The sequence below is a fragment of the Vicugna pacos genome, chromosome 3 (assembly GCF_048564905.1).
Source record: "Vicugna pacos chromosome 3, VicPac4, whole genome shotgun sequence".
Taxonomy (NCBI): Eukaryota; Metazoa; Chordata; class Mammalia; order Artiodactyla; family Camelidae; genus Vicugna; species Vicugna pacos.
The window spans coordinates 100,091,124-100,110,159 of record NC_132989.1 but is presented as its reverse complement, the minus strand read 5'-3'; the positions used below and the strand labels follow the sequence as shown (position 1 = coordinate 100,110,159).

Here is a 19,036-nt window from a genome sequence, read left to right as displayed (position 1 = left end):
GAAAATTTCTTAGAAGCAAGAAAGACTTCATATAGTCAATATGTTTTGTAAATAAGTTAACAGCTGATCAGAAAAGAAGTCTACAATTCTTTGACATAATACAATAAAAGTCCATAAATTGCTTGACATCCAATAAAAATTACTAGACATGCAAAGAAGCAGGAAAATGTGACACATAACCAAGGTAAAAATCAGTGAGTAGAAACAGATAAGAAATAACATAAATGAAGAAATTAGAGAAAAGATTTTAAAATAGCATTGTAAACATACTCCATATCCATAAGGATATAAAGAAAATCAGGGACATAATGAAGAGAGAAATGGAAGGGATAAAAAGGACCAGGAGAAATTAATAGTGACAAAAAATAAAATAACTGAAATGTTAATGTGATGTGATTTTTACATGATTTGAATTGATATAGTAACAAAAACTATCCCAGTTGAAGCCCAAAAAGCCCCAAAATAAAGAAGCCTAACTGATCTGTGGGAAAACATAAAGCAATATAACATACAGCTGAAGACCAAGAAAATAGTGGCAAGGGCAGAAAAATTACAAACATACATAAAGAAATAATGGTCAATTTTTTTTTTCAAATTTGAGGGGAACTTCACTGGGTCAAAATGTTTAGTTAACTCAAATCAGAGGAAAATCAACGAAAATTATCAATCACAATGAAGAAATTAGTTTATACTGATAATAAAAAAAAATCTTAAAAACAGCCAGAAAATGAATTAAAGCCACATTATATACAAAGATAATAGTATTCCCAGAATTTAGTCAGAAACTATACAAGACAGATGTCAAAGAAAAAAAAATCTTTAAAGGGCTGATGGAAAAAAGAAAATCTAAAACCTATGATTACATGTCCAGGGAGGAAAAAATGTCTGAAAGTGAAGGAAAGATAAACATATTTTATGAAAATTAAATGCAAGAAACAGGTGTTTTGGATTACAAGAAACAGGAAAATCTTATGCAGAAGGCAATGACAATAAACGGAGACTTAACATTTATACAAGAATTCCTCAGATGTTAATTATTTTGTCATATTTGCTTTGTCATTCATTGCATCCATAACTGTATCTGCACACCTATCTATTGTTCTATTTATTATCTATCCATCCATCCACCCACCTATCTTTTCTGTAATATTTGAAGAATTTATAAATGGAGCTCCTTTACTTCTAAAGTATTATTAAGAAAGAAAGCATTCTCTTTGGTAAGCATAATATGATATATGATTAAATTCAGGAAATTAACATTGCTCTAATAGTACTATCTAAATTCCAGACCTTATTCAAATTCCATCAATAAGAGACATATACATATATATGTGCTTCTCAAACTTCTTTATAACTGAGATGATTGTATTTTCAGAGATGGTTTTGCTATTATAAAAATGTTTATTTTTCTTTATTCTCAACTTGTAAATTAGTCCCAATGTTTGAAATTATGTTATTTTTAAGAGGAAAAACTCATGTTTACAGAAAGAGAAGCTTTAATGTGGCTTTTCCGTTATTCATTAGCTCTTTTCAGAGAGAAGACTGCATTTGTGTGGAAGACATTCACTGATTAGCCATTTCAGCAGAAGATGTAGGCTCCAGGAAACGTTCAAGTAGCAAAGATAAAGTCTAATACTCTCAATGAAGATGGGTACAAAATATGAAATTCTGCAAGATAAATGTAGGAGAATGATAGGATCTTAGGGAAAGTCACTCTGAAGTTTGGGGGAAAGAGGAGAGTCATGGAGGAGATGGATGGATGGATGGATGGATGGATGGATGGAGAGAGAGAAAGAATTGTTAAAATTACATAAAACATACTTCCCACCTTTATTAGGAAGGACTGTAAGGTATGGTATGTCTATGTCCATCCTGTCCTGCCATGAAATCTGTGACTATGCAAAGTACTCTTGAGGAAGACTCCTGGGTGCGCTGGAAATGTATCAGTAAAAGCAAAGAGCAGGTAACGTAAAGACACTCAGAGGATGTTTAAACATCCTCTTCGTGTACCTGCGTGTCACTAACATCTCAGAGCTATAAAGAGTGGGATTCTTTCCTGCAAGTGGACAAAGTGATGGGAAAGCCCTCCAGAGTGAAAATCCCGTGTTAAGATCTATTAAGGAGGCTTTTTATCCCAAGGAAAATCTTTTCCCACCCCCTCACTTTCAGCCTGCATGTGTCTCTAGTTCTGAAGTGGGTCTCTTGTAGACAGCATACATATGGGCCTTGCTTTTGTATTCATTAAGCCAGTCTGTCTTTTGGTTGAACGTTTAATCCATTTACATTTAAGGTAATTATCAATAGGTATGTTCTTATTGCCATTTTGTTAATTGTTTCAGGTTTGTTTTTGTAGGTATTTTTTTTTCTCTTTCTTCTTTAGAGAGCTATGCTAAGGGTTTATATATAGCTAAGCATTTTCCATGCCATAGATACGGATTTTATTCAAATATCAATGATAAAACAGAAGATTCTAAGCATGGAATCACATGATCTGATTCGTATTGCTAAAGATCACTTTAGTTATGATGTGTGGAGTTGATTCCAGGAACAAAAATGAATGTGGAGAAAGTATGTGTTAGGTCAATGAAGCTATCCAAGTGTGAATAAAAAATACTAGATAAAACTTGACCATACAGAAAAGTTTTTAGAAAGAAGAGTTAGTGATAAATTGGCAAAAGGATGTGCAGGAGTGATTGAAGGACAATTATGAGATGTATAGTTTAAACACGTAGGTAAATGGCTGCCCATTCATTGAGACTGAAGAATCTGGGTGAAAAAAAATTTGGGAAGTGACAGTTGATTAATTTGGGGATGTATTTTTAGGTATCTAATGGGACCTATTACATATGAAGTTGATTATAAATAAAACAACACAAGAATTGTCTGGGCTAGAGATTTTGATCAGGAAGTTATTTCATATACCTAGGAATAAAGCCAGGATAGAAAAGAGAACCTAGTTGAGACTCCTATGTGACAGTGGGAGTTAGTACATGAAGGAGCCCACAAAGAAGAGAATTCAGGGAGCTGAAATGCCTGAGCGTATTGTGACCAAAAAAAGTGACAATAGGCATAATGCAAAAGGAACATGTGCTGGACTGTGTGGAACACTGATGCTAAATCAAAAAGTTTGGTTTAAAATTTCTGATCAGACTTATTAGATAGAAATCACTGGTGTGGTCCTTTGGGATACTAACCACAAAATCCAGAACAGTTTGGAAATGAAAGGAGTTGAGGAAAAAACTTCTTGACAAAGTTTGTCTGTGAAGAAGAGTGGAGAATACGGCTATTTTGGGTAAGAGGAGGTAAAATTCTAGGGTCTTCTTTTCAACTTTTTTGTTTTGAAATAATTTGACTTAGAAAATAATTGCAAAGACAGTACAGAGGGTATCCATATATATTTTTAGGGGTTTTTTTTTAATCATGCTCTTTATGAGAGATGCATAAGAGCATTTGTAAAAACTGTTGAAGGTGTGTAGTAGACAGGAGTTCGGAAATTCATGTAAGATAATGAGTAACAGATATTACAAGCTTCCTGAAAATACTGTCACATTCAGGGCATAAGTAGAGAAGATGGCCTTCAATGTGTAATTATGAGAGAGGAGGAAAAAACATAGGTTTCTATGTAAGAATATTTAGAAATTTGGTCTGCCAAACAATTGGAGGCAGTGAGTTCACAAGTCTAGCCCCTTGCCTGGATCTATGATTTTCTCTCTGCAACCCCACAGCTGGCACAGGCCTGGGGAAGGCAGCTTAAAGAATATGGCCAGAAACAAGGGCAACTGGGCTGAGGCTGTGAACGAAAAACAGGCAAAATGACTTCTCAAGCATTAGGAAAAGAGAGATTGGAATCAGAAGCCAAGGGACTTAGGAGAAACAGAAATAATAATAAGAAAAGCCCTATTGATGGAGGGAAGTAGAAATGTCAATGGACTGGAAATCCCCATAAAGAAAAACAGGTATGGGGGAGCCTTGAACTCCAAAAGGTGGAAGTATGGTCAATATTCCTAAACTTCTCTCCAGACTAATTTTAAACTATTTAATTAAGTATAAAAATACCCATTGAGAGTTTTACTGAATTATGTATTACACGTATGTTGTTATTATTAATACAATGTTATTATGTATGTACATCCACATGGAAAAGCGACGTATTTACAGTGATGGGCATCCTCGGTCAAGAGCACGTTAAATATCTCAGTTCACGCAAAACATATTTTATGTGACTTTGCAGTGTTTGGTTGTTTGCAGTACAAATTGCAATTGCGTGTACAATTCTCATTCCGCTGGTGTTCACTCTGATGTCTTTAGAAAATTAAATGTTTAAGTCACCAAATTGATGCTTCTTTAGCTATTGAGCAGAATTCAATAACAGGGACTCCACAGTCTGCCAGTGAAAATGCTTTAACACTGCTTGTGTGGATGGATCTGTCTACTTGAGCCTATAATTAAATCTTATGCAGGCTGATTCTGACATATTTACGTTTGACAACTTAAGAAGCCAATATTATCCATTATTATGTATATGTTATTGGTCTTTCGAATTTTAGTTTTCAATTCCATATCATGGATTAAAAAAAATAGAACTTTATTCTAATAGAAAAGTTTATCTTCCTTATTTCCTTTCGGCCAGCCTATTGTGAGGCTAAAAAAGTCAAAATCAAATAGAAATCGAATATAGTAAAATATTATATGCATAAATTATCATGACATGTAATAAATTAACATTAATATCTATGAATATTTACATTATTTATCAATATTGAATATGCATACCAAATTTGGATTTAAATATCTGTGGGTTTAAATACGTGTATGTTTAAATGTCAGCACCTTTTATTTACTATGTCATCTACAGCAACTGCTCACATAAGTCCTCATATGCAACTGGCATGTAATAATACAGGCCCAGAGAAGAGTTGTATGTATTTGTCAGTTATTAGTAATTGATCATTATTGATGTGGAACTGTTTAGACCATGTATTCTACAAGAAAGACTGATCATATCTTTATAAATGTTGCATGATCGAGCTGAGAATTCTAAAGATATATTCATCTTCAGTTTGCATTTTTTATGCAACAACGTGGGTAACTACCATGAATAATTTTTTTTCACGTTAAACTGAGAACTTCAAACAATGCCTCAGGAAACCACTCTAACAGCACAATGATGTATTTCTTGAAGGGCTTTGTTTCCCATCAGAGGAAGAAACAAAGTGAGACCCAAGGAGATAAAAAGAAATACGTAATCAGTTTAAGAACAAAAAAAACAGCACTATGTTGGAACATAATGTGCCAGAAAAATGGATTCAAAATGATACAGAATCTAGGTGTACACAGAGAAGAGGAAAAAAAAATAGATGTGCCATAATGGAAGAGGATTGCGCAAAAGGCAGTTCAAAAAGCATGCTTCTATGTTGTTACTCCACTTTGCTTTTCCTCTTTTAGAAGTAATACCTCTACGACTTAATTTCCATCCATGCACATAGTCACTGTGTATTCCTTAGAAAAGAATCAGCTCCAGATTTTAAGAAGGGATGACATTGGTGGGAAGTATAATGAGGTGGAAGATTGGAAGGGAAAAAAAGGGGAAATAAGGTTAGATAAAGAGAAATGATAAAGAAACCATATAGTTGTATTATAACATGTTAACTGAACAATTTTGTGGCAAAAAACAAAAACTGGCTAGGCCAAAATTTAATGACTGGTGGCTTTATGTAAAACGTTTTCTAGCAAGTACAAGTTTATGAAATTCTGAGATTGTTCAGTAGATTAGGAAGTGATTTATCTGCTGATCATTATCAATCAAGTTGAAACCTCTTCTCTGCAATATGTATTTTATGAGTATTATTAAAAAACTAATTCACTCACGAGACATGAAAATAACTCTTCTCTTTACTTAGTAATACTGACAAATAAATATACATGTATAGAAAAAAAAAATAACACATAAAACTTCTTCCTTGCATAACTCAGTTGTGCACATGATTCAATGTCCTTCCTGTATGCTCTTGTGTTTTCCTGGAGACAGTAATTACTTCAGTGCTTCCTTTGTCTTGTTTTTTATAACTATTTTTAACTTTCCCCTAAATCATATAGCAGGTCTGTTCTGCTCCTATAATCAGACTCTTTCCTAACTGTAATTTTTTCTTATAGATGTTTTTTGTTCCAGTTTGGATAGGCCGCTCAGTCTTCTTCCTTGGACTTCCAGTCATCTTCAGCCGAGGACTTCCTCCACTATGTCACCTCCCTTGTTTCTTGATCTTCATGCTTTCCTGTTTTTGTTTAGCTTATTAATTTTGTTGGAGCCCACCCATCAGTAATTGATTACCTTGGGTCTTGGTCTTGAATCTTTCTTGGATTCTGTATCAGACTGACTTGGTGATGGCCAGGGTGCCTTGAGCAGGCAGTCTGGGTGGTATCTTCTCTCACCAGCTACAACAGTCATTACTCTCTCATTGTATTTCTACTTTCTGACCATGTATTCAAATATATCATGTACCATTCTCTTCTCTGTCAAAGAGCTGGGGGTGGGGGTGCTGGAATTGGTATTTCTCTCCTGACAGGTTAGGATCAGATACATTTCAAACAGTGAGGTTCTGATAAAATAGTTTCCCTTGAGGGAGGCTTTCTTAAGAAGAACAGGGACATATGGACATATTTTGAAATAGTGACTTTCCCCGCCCTCTGCCAGAGAATGATAGAATTTTTCTCCACTCTTCACAGAGAAGACATAATGGGGCTCCTAGAGGTAAAACATGTAAAAGATTAGGGCCACTTGGAGATTTTAACTCTCAAGCTAGTGCTAGTGAGCCTCCAGCAATCTGGCAGTACCGTTTGCGTTCCTACCGGGATGGGCACCAGTGACGGAATTCTGTTCCACTGGTGGGTTTATACTCCCAATAAGCTGTGATTCCCTGTTTACTTATCTCCTCATCTTTAGGTGCAGCATTTGCCTTGGGGCTTTAGCCCGCTGATGGCTCTAAAAAACAGTTATTGATTTTTAGTTTATTCATTGTTTTTCTTGTTGTGAGGAAGGGAGTAAGGAACTTCTAAGCTCATTACAATTTGAACTGAAAACTGGAAGTACCATCAACATAATACACAAAAATCCTGTCACTGATTCTTCTTAGATTGTTAATTCATCTGATTTGCCAATCAGCTATTTATTATATGATCTTTCAATTTTTCAGTGTAAAAATGGATGTTTCATTTTATCCTTTCCCCCCAAAATATATCTAGACAATTGTTCAACCCTGCTGACTTTTCACCAAATCAGCATTCTTAACCATTGTATTTAGGGACTGTATCCAAGATGATTCTCTCACTGATGGTGGCATTTATTAATCCACTTAGGAATTGCCTTCTGGCCCTTGCTATGTGTAAAGACTTGTGCTAGGTACTGAGTTCTACACAAGAGGAGTAAGATGTGATTTCCACTTTCAGGGTCTTAACAGTCTACCCCTACAAGACTGCCCAGACACACTTAGAATATTCGAAGAGATAAAGTGGCAATGCCTTAGTTTCCTGTGGTTCCAATAAAAAAAAAAGTACAGACTAGTACACTTAAATCTATAGAAAAATATTCTCTCACAGTTATAGAGGCCCACGTCCTAAATCAAGGTGTTGGCAGGGCAGCACCCCTCCAGAAGTTACAGCGGAGCATCCATTTTTGCCACTTCCCACTTCTGGTGACTCCACGTGTTCCTTGGCTTGTGGCTGCACTGCCCCAGCTTCTCTGGGTCACATAGCCTCCTCCTGTGGTTTCTCCTTTTCTGTCTGCCTCAGAACTGTTTCTCTCTCATAAAGATAAATGTGATTGCATGTAGGGCCCTCCTGGATAATTCAGGATAAATTCTTCCTCTCAATATCCTTAACTAAATCACACTGTTTGCCATACCAGATGATAATTCAGACATTCTGAACATTTGGACATGGTCATATCTTTTGGGGGCTATGATTCAATTCATCATGGTCAACAAGATGCCAAAATCTATAGGAATAGATAAAGAAGTCAGGGAACTACTTTTGAGGTAGGTATATTTAACCTGGCAGAGAGAAAGTTTTAAGGATTCTTTCTTCTTAAAGACGAAAAGCAATCCATGCTGCGTGATGACTTCTGTGTCTATCGTAATCCTAAACACATGTTATTTAAACATCACAAAACCTTAATCAGCATATGATTTTCCTAACTAATTTGTAGCTGAGGTCAATAATTTCAAGGGGGTTATAGGATTATTCTAATTTCTCCAGTCATAATGCTCATAGTTGTTGAAATTGAAATTTCCACACCCCATTTTTCTGACCCAAAGCTCATGAGCTTTTAAGAATACAATACTAATCATAACATTAATAATAATATAAATTAACTAGTGTGAACCAGAAGAATACAATATTTTCTCTTATCTTCAGAGTAAGACGCATTTACTCTCCCAAGTTTGTTTCCTTTTTTTATTAACCCAGAATTTGAGGACAGGACTCTAGCTTATTTTACTGGCTCCCCAACTTATCCTTAGAACTGCTACTGCACTGAACTGGTGAGCCAGTAAAAGCAGGCTTGAAAAGCAAGAAACTTTCTGCCATGTGCCTCTGAGGCTTGCTGTCAAAGCAATCCTGACGCATCCCATAGAGACGAGAAGATGGAGCCAGAGGTAACATCAGCAGAACCGTTGAAATGAGAAGCAGTGCTCACAGGCTTTAGCAGCGGCGTCATTTCTTCCTACTTATTGATATATTCTTACCGAGGATAAGAAGAGAAAAGACTTTTTGGGCAGGCTTGCCATCGATCAGTTCCAGAATGCTCGGAGGTGAGGGAAGCTTGGCTGACACATGCAGGGCAAAGAATCTACATTCCGTGAAGCTGAGCATCACATAGGCTGTTTTGCCTTAGAGCGTAAATGAAGATCAAAGCAGAGAAGAGATTTAGTGGCACGATTTGCTAGATCCTTGTTTTTTGGAAAATAAATCAAATGATAAACTAATAATAGAAGACAAGAGACTTGAAAACTCAAAGGGAACTGAGCTGTTTATCTCCAGTTATTACATTGTTTTGATGAAATTATTTTGGAGTTTTAGTAAGCTTTAGGCTTTGAGAGATCAAGCTATAATCCTGACAGATTGACCCTTTCTAATCTGTAGTTTTGTTTTCTTGTTCTTCATTTTGTGATGGTATGAATACTTCTAAGCCACCGGTTGACAAAAATGGAAAGATAAAGAACAAATAATTTTAGTAAAGTGAAACCTGAGCTAAATTATGTACACTTACTAAAAATAGAGAAAGAGTTTAATTTATGGTTCAAGAGTTATCAAAGATGGTCATTCTTTTCATGGCTTTGTTTAGCCTCATTTTGTAGCCTTACTGTCTGGAATATAATAACTTCTTAATAAAGAAAAATGTGGAGAGTCTAAGTACACTGCATTTCTAGGATCTTTGATTTGAAACCTGCAACCACAAGATCTTCTCTGTATTCTCGGCCTCTCCTCCCCAGACTTCAGCCTAAGCAGAGGCACAGCTTGTTAAAGGGAATTTGTTTTCTTTTGGTCACCTCTGCTCACAGCTGATCCTCATTAGGGAAAACAAACCTCACTTTAAAAGGAACTATTGGGAGCTAAGGAAGAGGTCTATGTAAATTAGTTCAAAAAGTGAGACTTCAATAGTTACCCAGTGCAGAGGCAGGAAGCCACATAAATAGAGACATCAATTTGAAAGAAAAGGCCTAGGGCCTGTTTTGTTCAAAGCTAAGCCTTTAAGTGAGTCTCGCTGTGTCTCTCACGCTTTCTTTTCGCTCTCTCACAGATGTTTACCTGTCTAGGAATAAGCATCTAGCATCCTTTTTGAAGTTTGTTTCCATGCAACATCTGTGAGAATTTTGGCTTTAGGTCTGACTTCAAAGCTTTTGTACCGAATGATAGCACAGACAGATGATTCAACGGTAACGGCACACCCTCCCAGGCAGGCATTTCCATGTGACACAATTTTTGACGTTTAATAGCAGCATAAATTTTCAAAAGGCAAACAAGGTATGTTAGGTGCATGTTAGGAAAGAATCAACTTTTCTGTGCCGAAGAAATGATACCAAAATGGTAAAATGAAAGCTGCCGGTACTATCACTTCAGCAAATCTCAATTTGACTTTTTTTTTTTTTTTAGCTCTAAAAAGTAACAGCTTTGAGTGCTATTTGGTAATTGTCTTCATCCTGGAAGGAAAAACATGGCTAATGTCCTGGACAAGCCCACAGATTGGTTACTATTTATTGTGTGTTTTCCATACACCTAGATTTGTTCTAATAATCTTACGTACTCAACCATATTTAACCTTCACAATAATGCAAGAATTGCGTACTAGATTTACTCAGCTTTATAGATGAAGAAGCTGATATTTTAAGAAGTCATGTGATTTTGCCAAGATGACATATCTAATAATGGGTGAAACCAAAATGTAAACTCAGTAGATTGACTCAAGTACATGAAAGCATGGACCCACGCTGCTTCAAGCATTTTCCTGGAGGAGTGGGTGCTTTCACCTGTCTTATGTATAGCCACTTTTAATATTTTCAAGAAGAACAGAAGACTGAATATGAGATACTTATCAAGGACATATGGATTTATACTGTGGGATATAGGATTCAGGCTCACTGTAATAATGACATCCACTGAGGACATTGTTAGAATTTAAACTGGATAAATGGGTGGACTGTTAATTTCTCCCCAAGGTAGATCCAGTTAATATAAACACATGTTTAAGGGATGATGCCTCCTGTAGTAAAATGATGAGAAATTATTAGACCTTTATACAAATAAAAGTAAGATTCTTGGGTCCACAAGTATTCTATATAGATTTTTTTTCCAGTAAAACAATATTATTTGGTATCTGAAATTATCATTATAGGTCCTGGATAGTTTTTATGTTTCTGTTCATAATATTTTTAACAAAATATGTTAGTTCAGTATGACACCATTTGAGTAAACTTTTGAATCCACCAAATTAGTATCACCCAACTGATTTCCAGGAAGAATAATGAATATAGGATTTTGTGAGGGTGTTTTAGCATATCTGTTGGCTAGTCAGTAGATAAGTGTTGCTTTAAGATGAGAGTTGATTACTCTGAGTTTGTAAATGTAAGTTTTGTTAAGTTGTTTGTCACTTGTGAGAGCATTTATAATATAAACCTTAATGGTAAACAAGAAATTCTACCTTTGTCTCAAAGCATTTTATGATCTCCTAAAACTCAAGAAAGCCAAATAAATGCCATAAGACGAAAAAAATGTCAGTTATTCTATAATTACCCCAAGCTATTTATGTTCTGATAGTGATAGGTACAAAAGTAGACAAGTTTTAGAGAAATACATTGCAGAGACTGTTTACACAGTTAAGAAGTATGAAGTGATCATCTTAAACCATAGAAGAAAGCCCAGAAATTTTAATAGTAGCACTGAAAAACTGAACAGATCTAATCTGAAGCACGGATCCTTAGACGCATGTATAATATTTCTCTTGTGTACTATTGAGGGACAAAAAAATAAGACACTGATGTGAAACACAGACGATGGGACTCTACCCAAAAGACAAGCTCAACCACAATGCTGAGTGGCAAGCACCTCTGACGTACTCCTGTGACCAAGGCTGTCCTGACTCATCGGTTTTGTAGGAGGGATTGTTTGGAGAGTTGATGCCGTCCTCTTTTGCAAGTGTCCCATTGTAAATTCACTATTCTGAATGACTTGTGTAGCAATATAATTTATTTCCCACTTATAATTTATCTAAAATAAAAATCCACCAGAAGAGGTCACACAGTACCTTGTGTTCACACTGAGGATGCTCAGCACCTATTTACAGACAACAAATTTCACATACAAAAGCCAACAGCCATTGTCTTGGCCCTTGAAAGTTCATTCCTTTTCAGATACTTCTGTGGATTCTAGAATGGTTTGTGCAGTCACACAAAGCACCAAGTCGATTAGGAAGAGAGAAGGTGAATGGAGGTTTGCATATGGATGTTACTGTCCCCTTCCTACACAGCTGTCACAATTTGTCAGAAAGTGTTTTCTTTACTGAGGCCTAGATTCATTTCTCTCTGGTGACAGCACTGGAAAAAGAGCAGAGGGGCAGCTAACCAGGGAAATCCGTGCCACCTGTCAATTGACTCCTGCCCAGACGCCACAGAAACAGAAAATTGATTGCTTGGAAGAAATGGGCAGGAAAGTCAAATAAATTGTTGAAAATGTGCTAGGATTTGTCCTCCAAGAATGAGAAAGACTTGTCCAGAGATGTTTTTATATGCCGGTTTCAAAAGTACTTCTACTAAAAATTGCAAACGCTTTCAAGATAGTTCTACTTGTACCATAAGGATCATGACTGCCCCAATTTCTTTAAATCTCCCCAGATTTTCTTATAAAAATCAGATAGACCAAAAGAGATAGCAAAGTAAGTAATTCACAGATGACATATTCACTGAAGTTATATGAGTGGAAATCCTCCAGAACGTCTGAGGGTGAGGTCCCTCTGATGTCAGGTCTATGCTGGGTCAGACCTCCAACATCAGGTCCATGCTGGGTCAGCTGCTGCCCAGCAGTTCAGAGAAGAGATAGGTGAACACTGAGGGACCATACAGGTCATGGGACCCAGGGTTAACAGACAAAAACTTGATTTCAAAAGTATCTAGAAAAATAAGCAATACTGTAAGAACTCACAGGCTCCAGGTTTCAGATATAAAAAAAGACCCAGGGAATAAAAAAGTATAAAAAAGACCCAGGGAAGCATGCTGGAGTGAAGAGGAGATCAGACTGTGATAGCCTAATCCCCAGGCATCACTCAATATTCCACAAATAGACTTTTACAGAAAGACAAAGACTTACCCTGAAGGAAACCTGTTGGAGACAGAATCCATGCTGAGAAGACAGAAGCACTGAGAATCCCAAAGAAAGACTCCTCAGATGCCAGGAGTAAACCCATCCAGAGTAAATAGATCTTAAAAAACAATATTTCAAAATAGCATAGCATCAAAAGTGAACAAGTACTTTAGAAGGCAAGGCTTATGGCATGTAGGACAACAAAGTTAGTCACACTAACTCTGAGATGTAGCACCATGGCCACACGGAGGCCATGTTTTGAATACCAAACAGTAACAACACAAGAGGACATCCTTGAGCATGAAGCTCATCACAACCCCTACAAAAGAAGCTACTACAAAAACCTGCGTTATTCAGGGTTCTCCAGAGGAACAGAATCAATAGGAGATCGATCAGTCTGTCTATCTGTCTATCTACCTACCTACCCACCATCCATCCATCTACCTATTTATCTATATATGTTCTAATTATCTAAGGAGATTTATTGTAAGAAATTGACTCATTTAATTATGAAGGCTGAGAATCTGCAGTCAGCAAGCTGGAGACCAAGAACAGCTGGTGATACATTCCCGTTTGAGTGTGAAGGCCTGAGCACCAGGAGAGCCAATGGTGTAAGTTCCAGCAGAAAGCCTGCAGGCTTAAGACCCAAGAACACTTGATATTTCAGTTTGAATCTGAAGGCAGGAAGAGACCAATGCCTCAACTAGGAGGCAGACAGTCAGGAAGTGTTTCCTCTCAGTCAGCACTTTTTTTGCTCTTTTCAGGGCTTCAACTGATTGGATGAGACCTACCTACATAAGGGAGGGCAATCTGCCTTACTTAGTCTTCTGATTCAAGTGTTACTCTCTCCTCCAGAAACACCCTCACAGTCACACCCAGAATAATGTTTGACCAAATGTCTGAGGACCCTGTGGCCCAGTCGAGGTGTAAAATTAACCATCTCACCTTCCATGAAACTAATTTCTTTGAAACACAAGCAGCAGAACAGGAATACTTTTGAAACCCATTTATACTGGCAGAAAAATATAATAATCTCTTCCAGTGAGAAAACCCCTGATGTTCTCAGGACGGAAGAGGTTCAAAGTAGTTAACTTGCTACCAAGTGGATAGTAAATCTCAAGAAACTATGTAACTTGGGAGCTTGGCTTTGGTCTGTCTTACAGGTTGGACGTTTGGCAGCAGCAGTAACTACATCACTTTAGTAAGTGAGAATCTTTGATGTTGGCCTCCATCTCTGCCATCATGACCATTCCATCCTCTAAATATAGTCTTAAAAAGCCTTCATAATTCTGGCTGTTTGAATAGATTAACACATTATCCTCAATGCAATGGATTCACTGCTCTCTGCAATGTTTAGACAGTCCAGATCCCTTTGGATTACACTATAGCAGAGGAAAAGGGGTTCCACCCCAAGGGCAAAATTGGCAATTGCTTATTACACATTTGAAGTGAACAAAAACTCTCCCTGATCCTCTTTTCTTATTGAAGTAGAAAAGAACGCATATGCCAAAACAATGTCCTCATACCAGGAACCTGAGGCTGTATCTGTTCAAACAAAGCTACGACATCTGTCATGGCAGCTTCAATCAGGGCAACCACTGGCTTGCACTTGCAGTGGTCTACAGTCATCTTCCAGGATCCATCTGGTTTCTACAGGGTGAATGCTAGGAAACATACTAGGGGTGTGATAAGGACCAATATCTTTGCATCTGTTAGAAACTTATGGCTAATCAGAATCTCCTAAACTCTATGATAGGTACATTTACAATTTTTATTTATTTATTTTTACTAACTTTGTCGTGACAGGAATAGCTTCAGAGGTTTCCACTTGGCTTTCCCCATTTTGGTGGTTATCCACAACTAAGGACCAAATTTGGATGTTGTGCTAACTTTCAAGTGTGTTAATACCAATTAAACATTCAGGGTCCAGGGAAATGACCACCAAGATGATCTATGGAAGCCATTTATTACTTGTCTCCTATATGCCCCCATACCTATAGAAAGGCCACAATAATGTGTCAAAGTATTCATAGTTCAATGTCACAGAGACCCTATACCAACAGTGCTAGAAATATATAAGTGGTCCCATTTCCAAATTTTATAGTCAGCTTAGTAAATGGTCATAATTTCCTTTGGTGAAAGACTCAGGAAACCAGTGATATGTGTTGCAGTTGTTTCACTTGGAACTAGTGTTCAGTGGGTTTTGATTTTGAACGACAGACTCAGGTCTGACAACCATGCAAGGAATCATGACATTTTTATCAGGGTGGCCAGCCTTAGATGTCCAGTCACCAAACCTTGACTCCTTTTGCTGGTTCAAGCCAAGTGGTGAGTCTGTCAGCCATCAATCTGTTTTGCCCCTAGGGAGGCCCTATTCCATTAACCATCCTTGGAAGTCTCTGTGTGTCTTGTTCCCAGGGCTACTACTCGAACTTTGCTAGTCATCACATATCTGTAAAGTACCACCTGGTTGCTGGCAGTTAACTGCTGCCACCCTGACTCTTCTGTTTCAGAATCCATTGATAGACGGTGTTTCCAGCCAGACAAATTCTGTAACAGTATTTCCTGTCACCAGCCCAAAACTGAAAAGTAGAGCCACTGCTGAACTTTTTAATGATGCTGTTTCCTTCTTCACCAGGCCATTCATGTGGCATTGATAAACTGTGTGTCCTTTGAGCCTTCCTAATGAACATAACCATCATGTTCATCTTCGGACTGTACACATTATATCCATTCTTGCATGTCTACATCCCTGAATTTTTAAATTTCTTTATCCATCATCTGACATATCCATGACATAGGAGACTACGTCCTTCCTAGTTGTGGTATTATTGCTTCAGCACCTCGACTAGGCAGCAGATCCCAGTCTGTTAGCAGCACTGATATTAGTATTCATGTTCCTTCAGAGGTTACTGTTGCTCATGGAAGTGGGCTTGGAAAAGGCCGTGAGTCTCCTTTGAAGAAAAGTCCTTCTGCTGACAGCATACACACACTGACTGGCTTTGCCAAGCCTGTGGATATTTACTGCCACAGATTTGTACAAGATGCACAAAACAAAATGACCCAGCTAACAGAAACTAGGCCTGCTCCTCAGCAGGCTAGCGAGGAAGGAAATCAAATGACCAATCAAGTTTCTAATGAAGAAACTCAGTCTGAATCAACAGAACAGATACCTTCTCGACCATCTCAATTAGATGTGTCTTTTTCTGCAACAGGCCCACAGTTCTTATCAGTTGAACCCATGCATTCATTGGTATCTCAAAAGACCCCCGGCTCTGAACCCAGCATACTTGAACTTGAGAGAGGGCCGCATGTAACTCCTTCTCCTTCAGAGAGCTGTAGCAGCAGAGCAGTCTCTCCCTTTGCAAAGATTCGAAGTTCCATGGTCCAGGTTGCTAATATTACCCAAGCTGGATTAACCCAGGGGATAAACTATGCAGTGGCCAAGGTTCAGAAGAGCCCTGCAGAGCCTGAAGTAGTTAATGAAGTCCAGCAAAATGAACTTAAAAATATGTTTACACAATGCCAGACACGAATAATTCAGATTTAGTTTTTAGCTGCTAAGAATTCTGTGGCTTGTATTTAATCCAAGAAAGGGAGGTGTTACATATTAGGCTATTTAAACCTGTACTTTGTTTGAATCTAGGGATTGCAAATTCTAATTATGTTTATTTCTGAAGGTTTTAAAAGGAGTCTGAACTTGAGCAGATTTCCAGATTTGATGGCTAGGACAACAGAAGTGCAGCATCCTAGAATGTGCAGACCTTAAGTAGCTTATACACTACAGGGCAGTTTGTTTCTTTGGAAGTAATTCAGGAATAGATGACTTTGGGACGTAATAACCTGAAGCTTTTTTGGAATGGGGTGGGTGGGTGGATTATGAAGTAGACACATAAAGGATGGACATGGATCCATTTAGGTGATTAGCTTTTTTCTTATTTTTTATTGTTTGTCCGTTTCTGTGTGTTACCTCTACAAGGTAGTTTTTAGGGACTTTAAATAAAGTGTTACTAGTATGGAGAAGCATTTTAATATAAAAACTGTTGGTTTAGTTTTGATGGCGTAACCATTCCATATAAAGTTATGAGGGTTAATGGCGCTATAGTCAAGAAATGGATGCCCCTTTGATCCTAATTTCCCCATATTCTACTTAACAAGCTTAAAATACTGCCACCTTGTACACACCCTGGAGACTAGGAGCATTGAGACTTACCAGTCATAAAACCTGAGAGATCAGATGTGAATACCAGCACCTATTAAATTTAATTCTCTTCTGTCTTCAGGAATGTTAGGAATGTACATTTATCAGACACTGGTAATGTCTGAAAGAAGTCTTCAAGTTACACTTTTTTGCAGGGGTCAGTTCGTAACATCTTGTACAGACTATCACAACTACTGAAAACTTTAGTCTGAAGCACTATTGTGCTAAAACCGGTTTTATGACTGCAACCTCGACCACGTGGAACCAGGGCCTCGTCTGTAAACCCATACAGTGAGAAAGTTGTACACCTTATTCCAGCTAAGTATTGGTTTGTCTGGTATCTTTAGAGCCTTACTCTGTTGCAGTGATTCTCAGCTGAACTTTACGTCTGTTGTGACTTTGATAAGTATTTTCACTTTTGTTATTTATTAGTGGTATCTTTTTTTTGAAGTGTCAGATCTCGTGACTATTTAAAATAAAGTATCATTATAATTTAAAGTGACAATGTGAATGAGAATTCCTTGAATAACAGTTCAAAGATAAGGGTTTGATTTTTAAAATCAGATTAAAGACCAGAAGCAAGCTAAGTTTGCTATAACTGAACACTTGGTCCCAGCCTTTCCAAATACTTTACTCATCTGAAGTGTTTTCAAGACTTTTAAAATGATGAAATGGATTACAAACTATCCCATTTTAAAACCCAGACACTGAAACTCAATGCCTTCTCTTATCTCCTTGTCTTGAAACTATTAAGTATCCTACAACATGAAAGAAAATGAGCTCATGTGAAAAAATGCATTTTTAAGCTCCAAAGAAAGAAATTAGTTCCAGAGAGTTTTGAAAACTAAAGTTAAGGTGATGTTTTAATTCCAATCAGGGTAATACAGATGTCTGTCCGGTTTCCTGGTGATTCAAATAGGATTCACATTGCATTAAATCAGCAAACTTCGTTGTCAGCGGAGAAAAGGGCTTCTGAAGCCCAGAGGACCAGTCTCCTACCTGAGTGGGACTTGAGAAGGAGGACACCGTGCTGCACCACCTGCTGTACCTAAGATTACCTCTGGTAATGGGTTTCTACCAAAGCACCCAGGATCTTTTCCCACACAGGGGTGAGTCTTAAAATTCATGAAAAACAGCCCAAAGTACTAGTAATTTGGGAAGTTTTTTTTATTTGCAAGAGGGTTTTCCTTTTCTTTAAGACCAAGCAAATTATGTATTTCTCTTTGGTAAATTACAATTCCCATTGGCACAATAAACACATGGTAACTAAAAAAAAAAAAAAAAAAAAAATGGTGATTCATACATTTCAATTTTGCTCAGTTTGGTCAGTATGTATCATGCCAGTGGGAGCGACCTTATTAGTTATTTTGTACATTCTCCTGAGGTTCTTTCCAGTATGCTAATTCCTTGATTTTCAGAAAGTATTCTCAAGTAAATAAACTTTTCCCTTTCTAATTCTATGTTCAGCCCCTTTGATAAAGAATCTTCTAACTCAGTGTTACTCAGACTTCCCAGGTGGCTACCGATACAAGTCAGATAGATTTACACTGTCTTTAAATTACAGTACTTTCTTTCCTCATGAAGCCTAGTGTGTCCTCGGTTGTTGTTGTAACTTAAAACCTAGGTATAGGCAGAGTGGACAGGAGGGAAAATTAGGGCAGATATTGAGTATTATGTCTGGTGCCTTTCAGGATTATTGAGATGATTTCTCTTAATAGAGAGGAGTGAAACATTTCTGCAGGCTTAGAAGGTTCAGAGGAGTCAGAGGAATCAAAATCTTCTGGGACAATCATCCACATGTTTAGATTCCAGGTGTTGGAGACTGAGATTTTCCCAATGGGGGCACTGTCGGCATAACAAATCTGCCTTCCTTGAGAGTTCAATCTCCTTTGAAGACAGTCACACAGACTAGCTAATCTCAGCCCTCATGCTTGGCTTTCTCTGCACTCCCAGTGCAAGACATGAGGGTCCCTTTGCCTCTACCAAGGA

General features: G+C 37.5%; 1 protein-coding gene across 1 annotated transcript; it reads left to right on the top strand.

Annotated features, from left to right (window-relative positions):
- Nucleotides 1-15,083: 15,083 nt before the first annotated feature.
- LOC102538667 (phosphatidylinositide phosphatase SAC2-like) lies at nucleotides 15,084-17,545 on the top strand. The gene is made up of 2 exons (XM_072958937.1): nucleotides 15,084-15,174; nucleotides 15,648-17,545. The coding sequence occupies exons 1-2, from the start codon at nucleotides 15,084-15,086 to the stop codon at nucleotides 16,394-16,396; spliced, it is 840 nt and encodes a 279-aa protein (XP_072815038.1). The 3' UTR covers nucleotides 16,397-17,545.
- Nucleotides 17,546-19,036: the final 1,491 nt, after the last annotated feature.

Coding starts and splice junctions, on each gene's coding strand:
- LOC102538667 (XM_072958937.1), top strand. CDS start 15,084: ATGCAAGGAATCATGACATTTTTATCAGGGTGGCCAGCCTTAGATGTC. Junction 15,175..15,647: donor TTGCTGGTTCAAGCCAAGTG/GTGAGTCTGTCA, acceptor TCCATGACATAG/GAGACTACGTCCTTCCTAGT.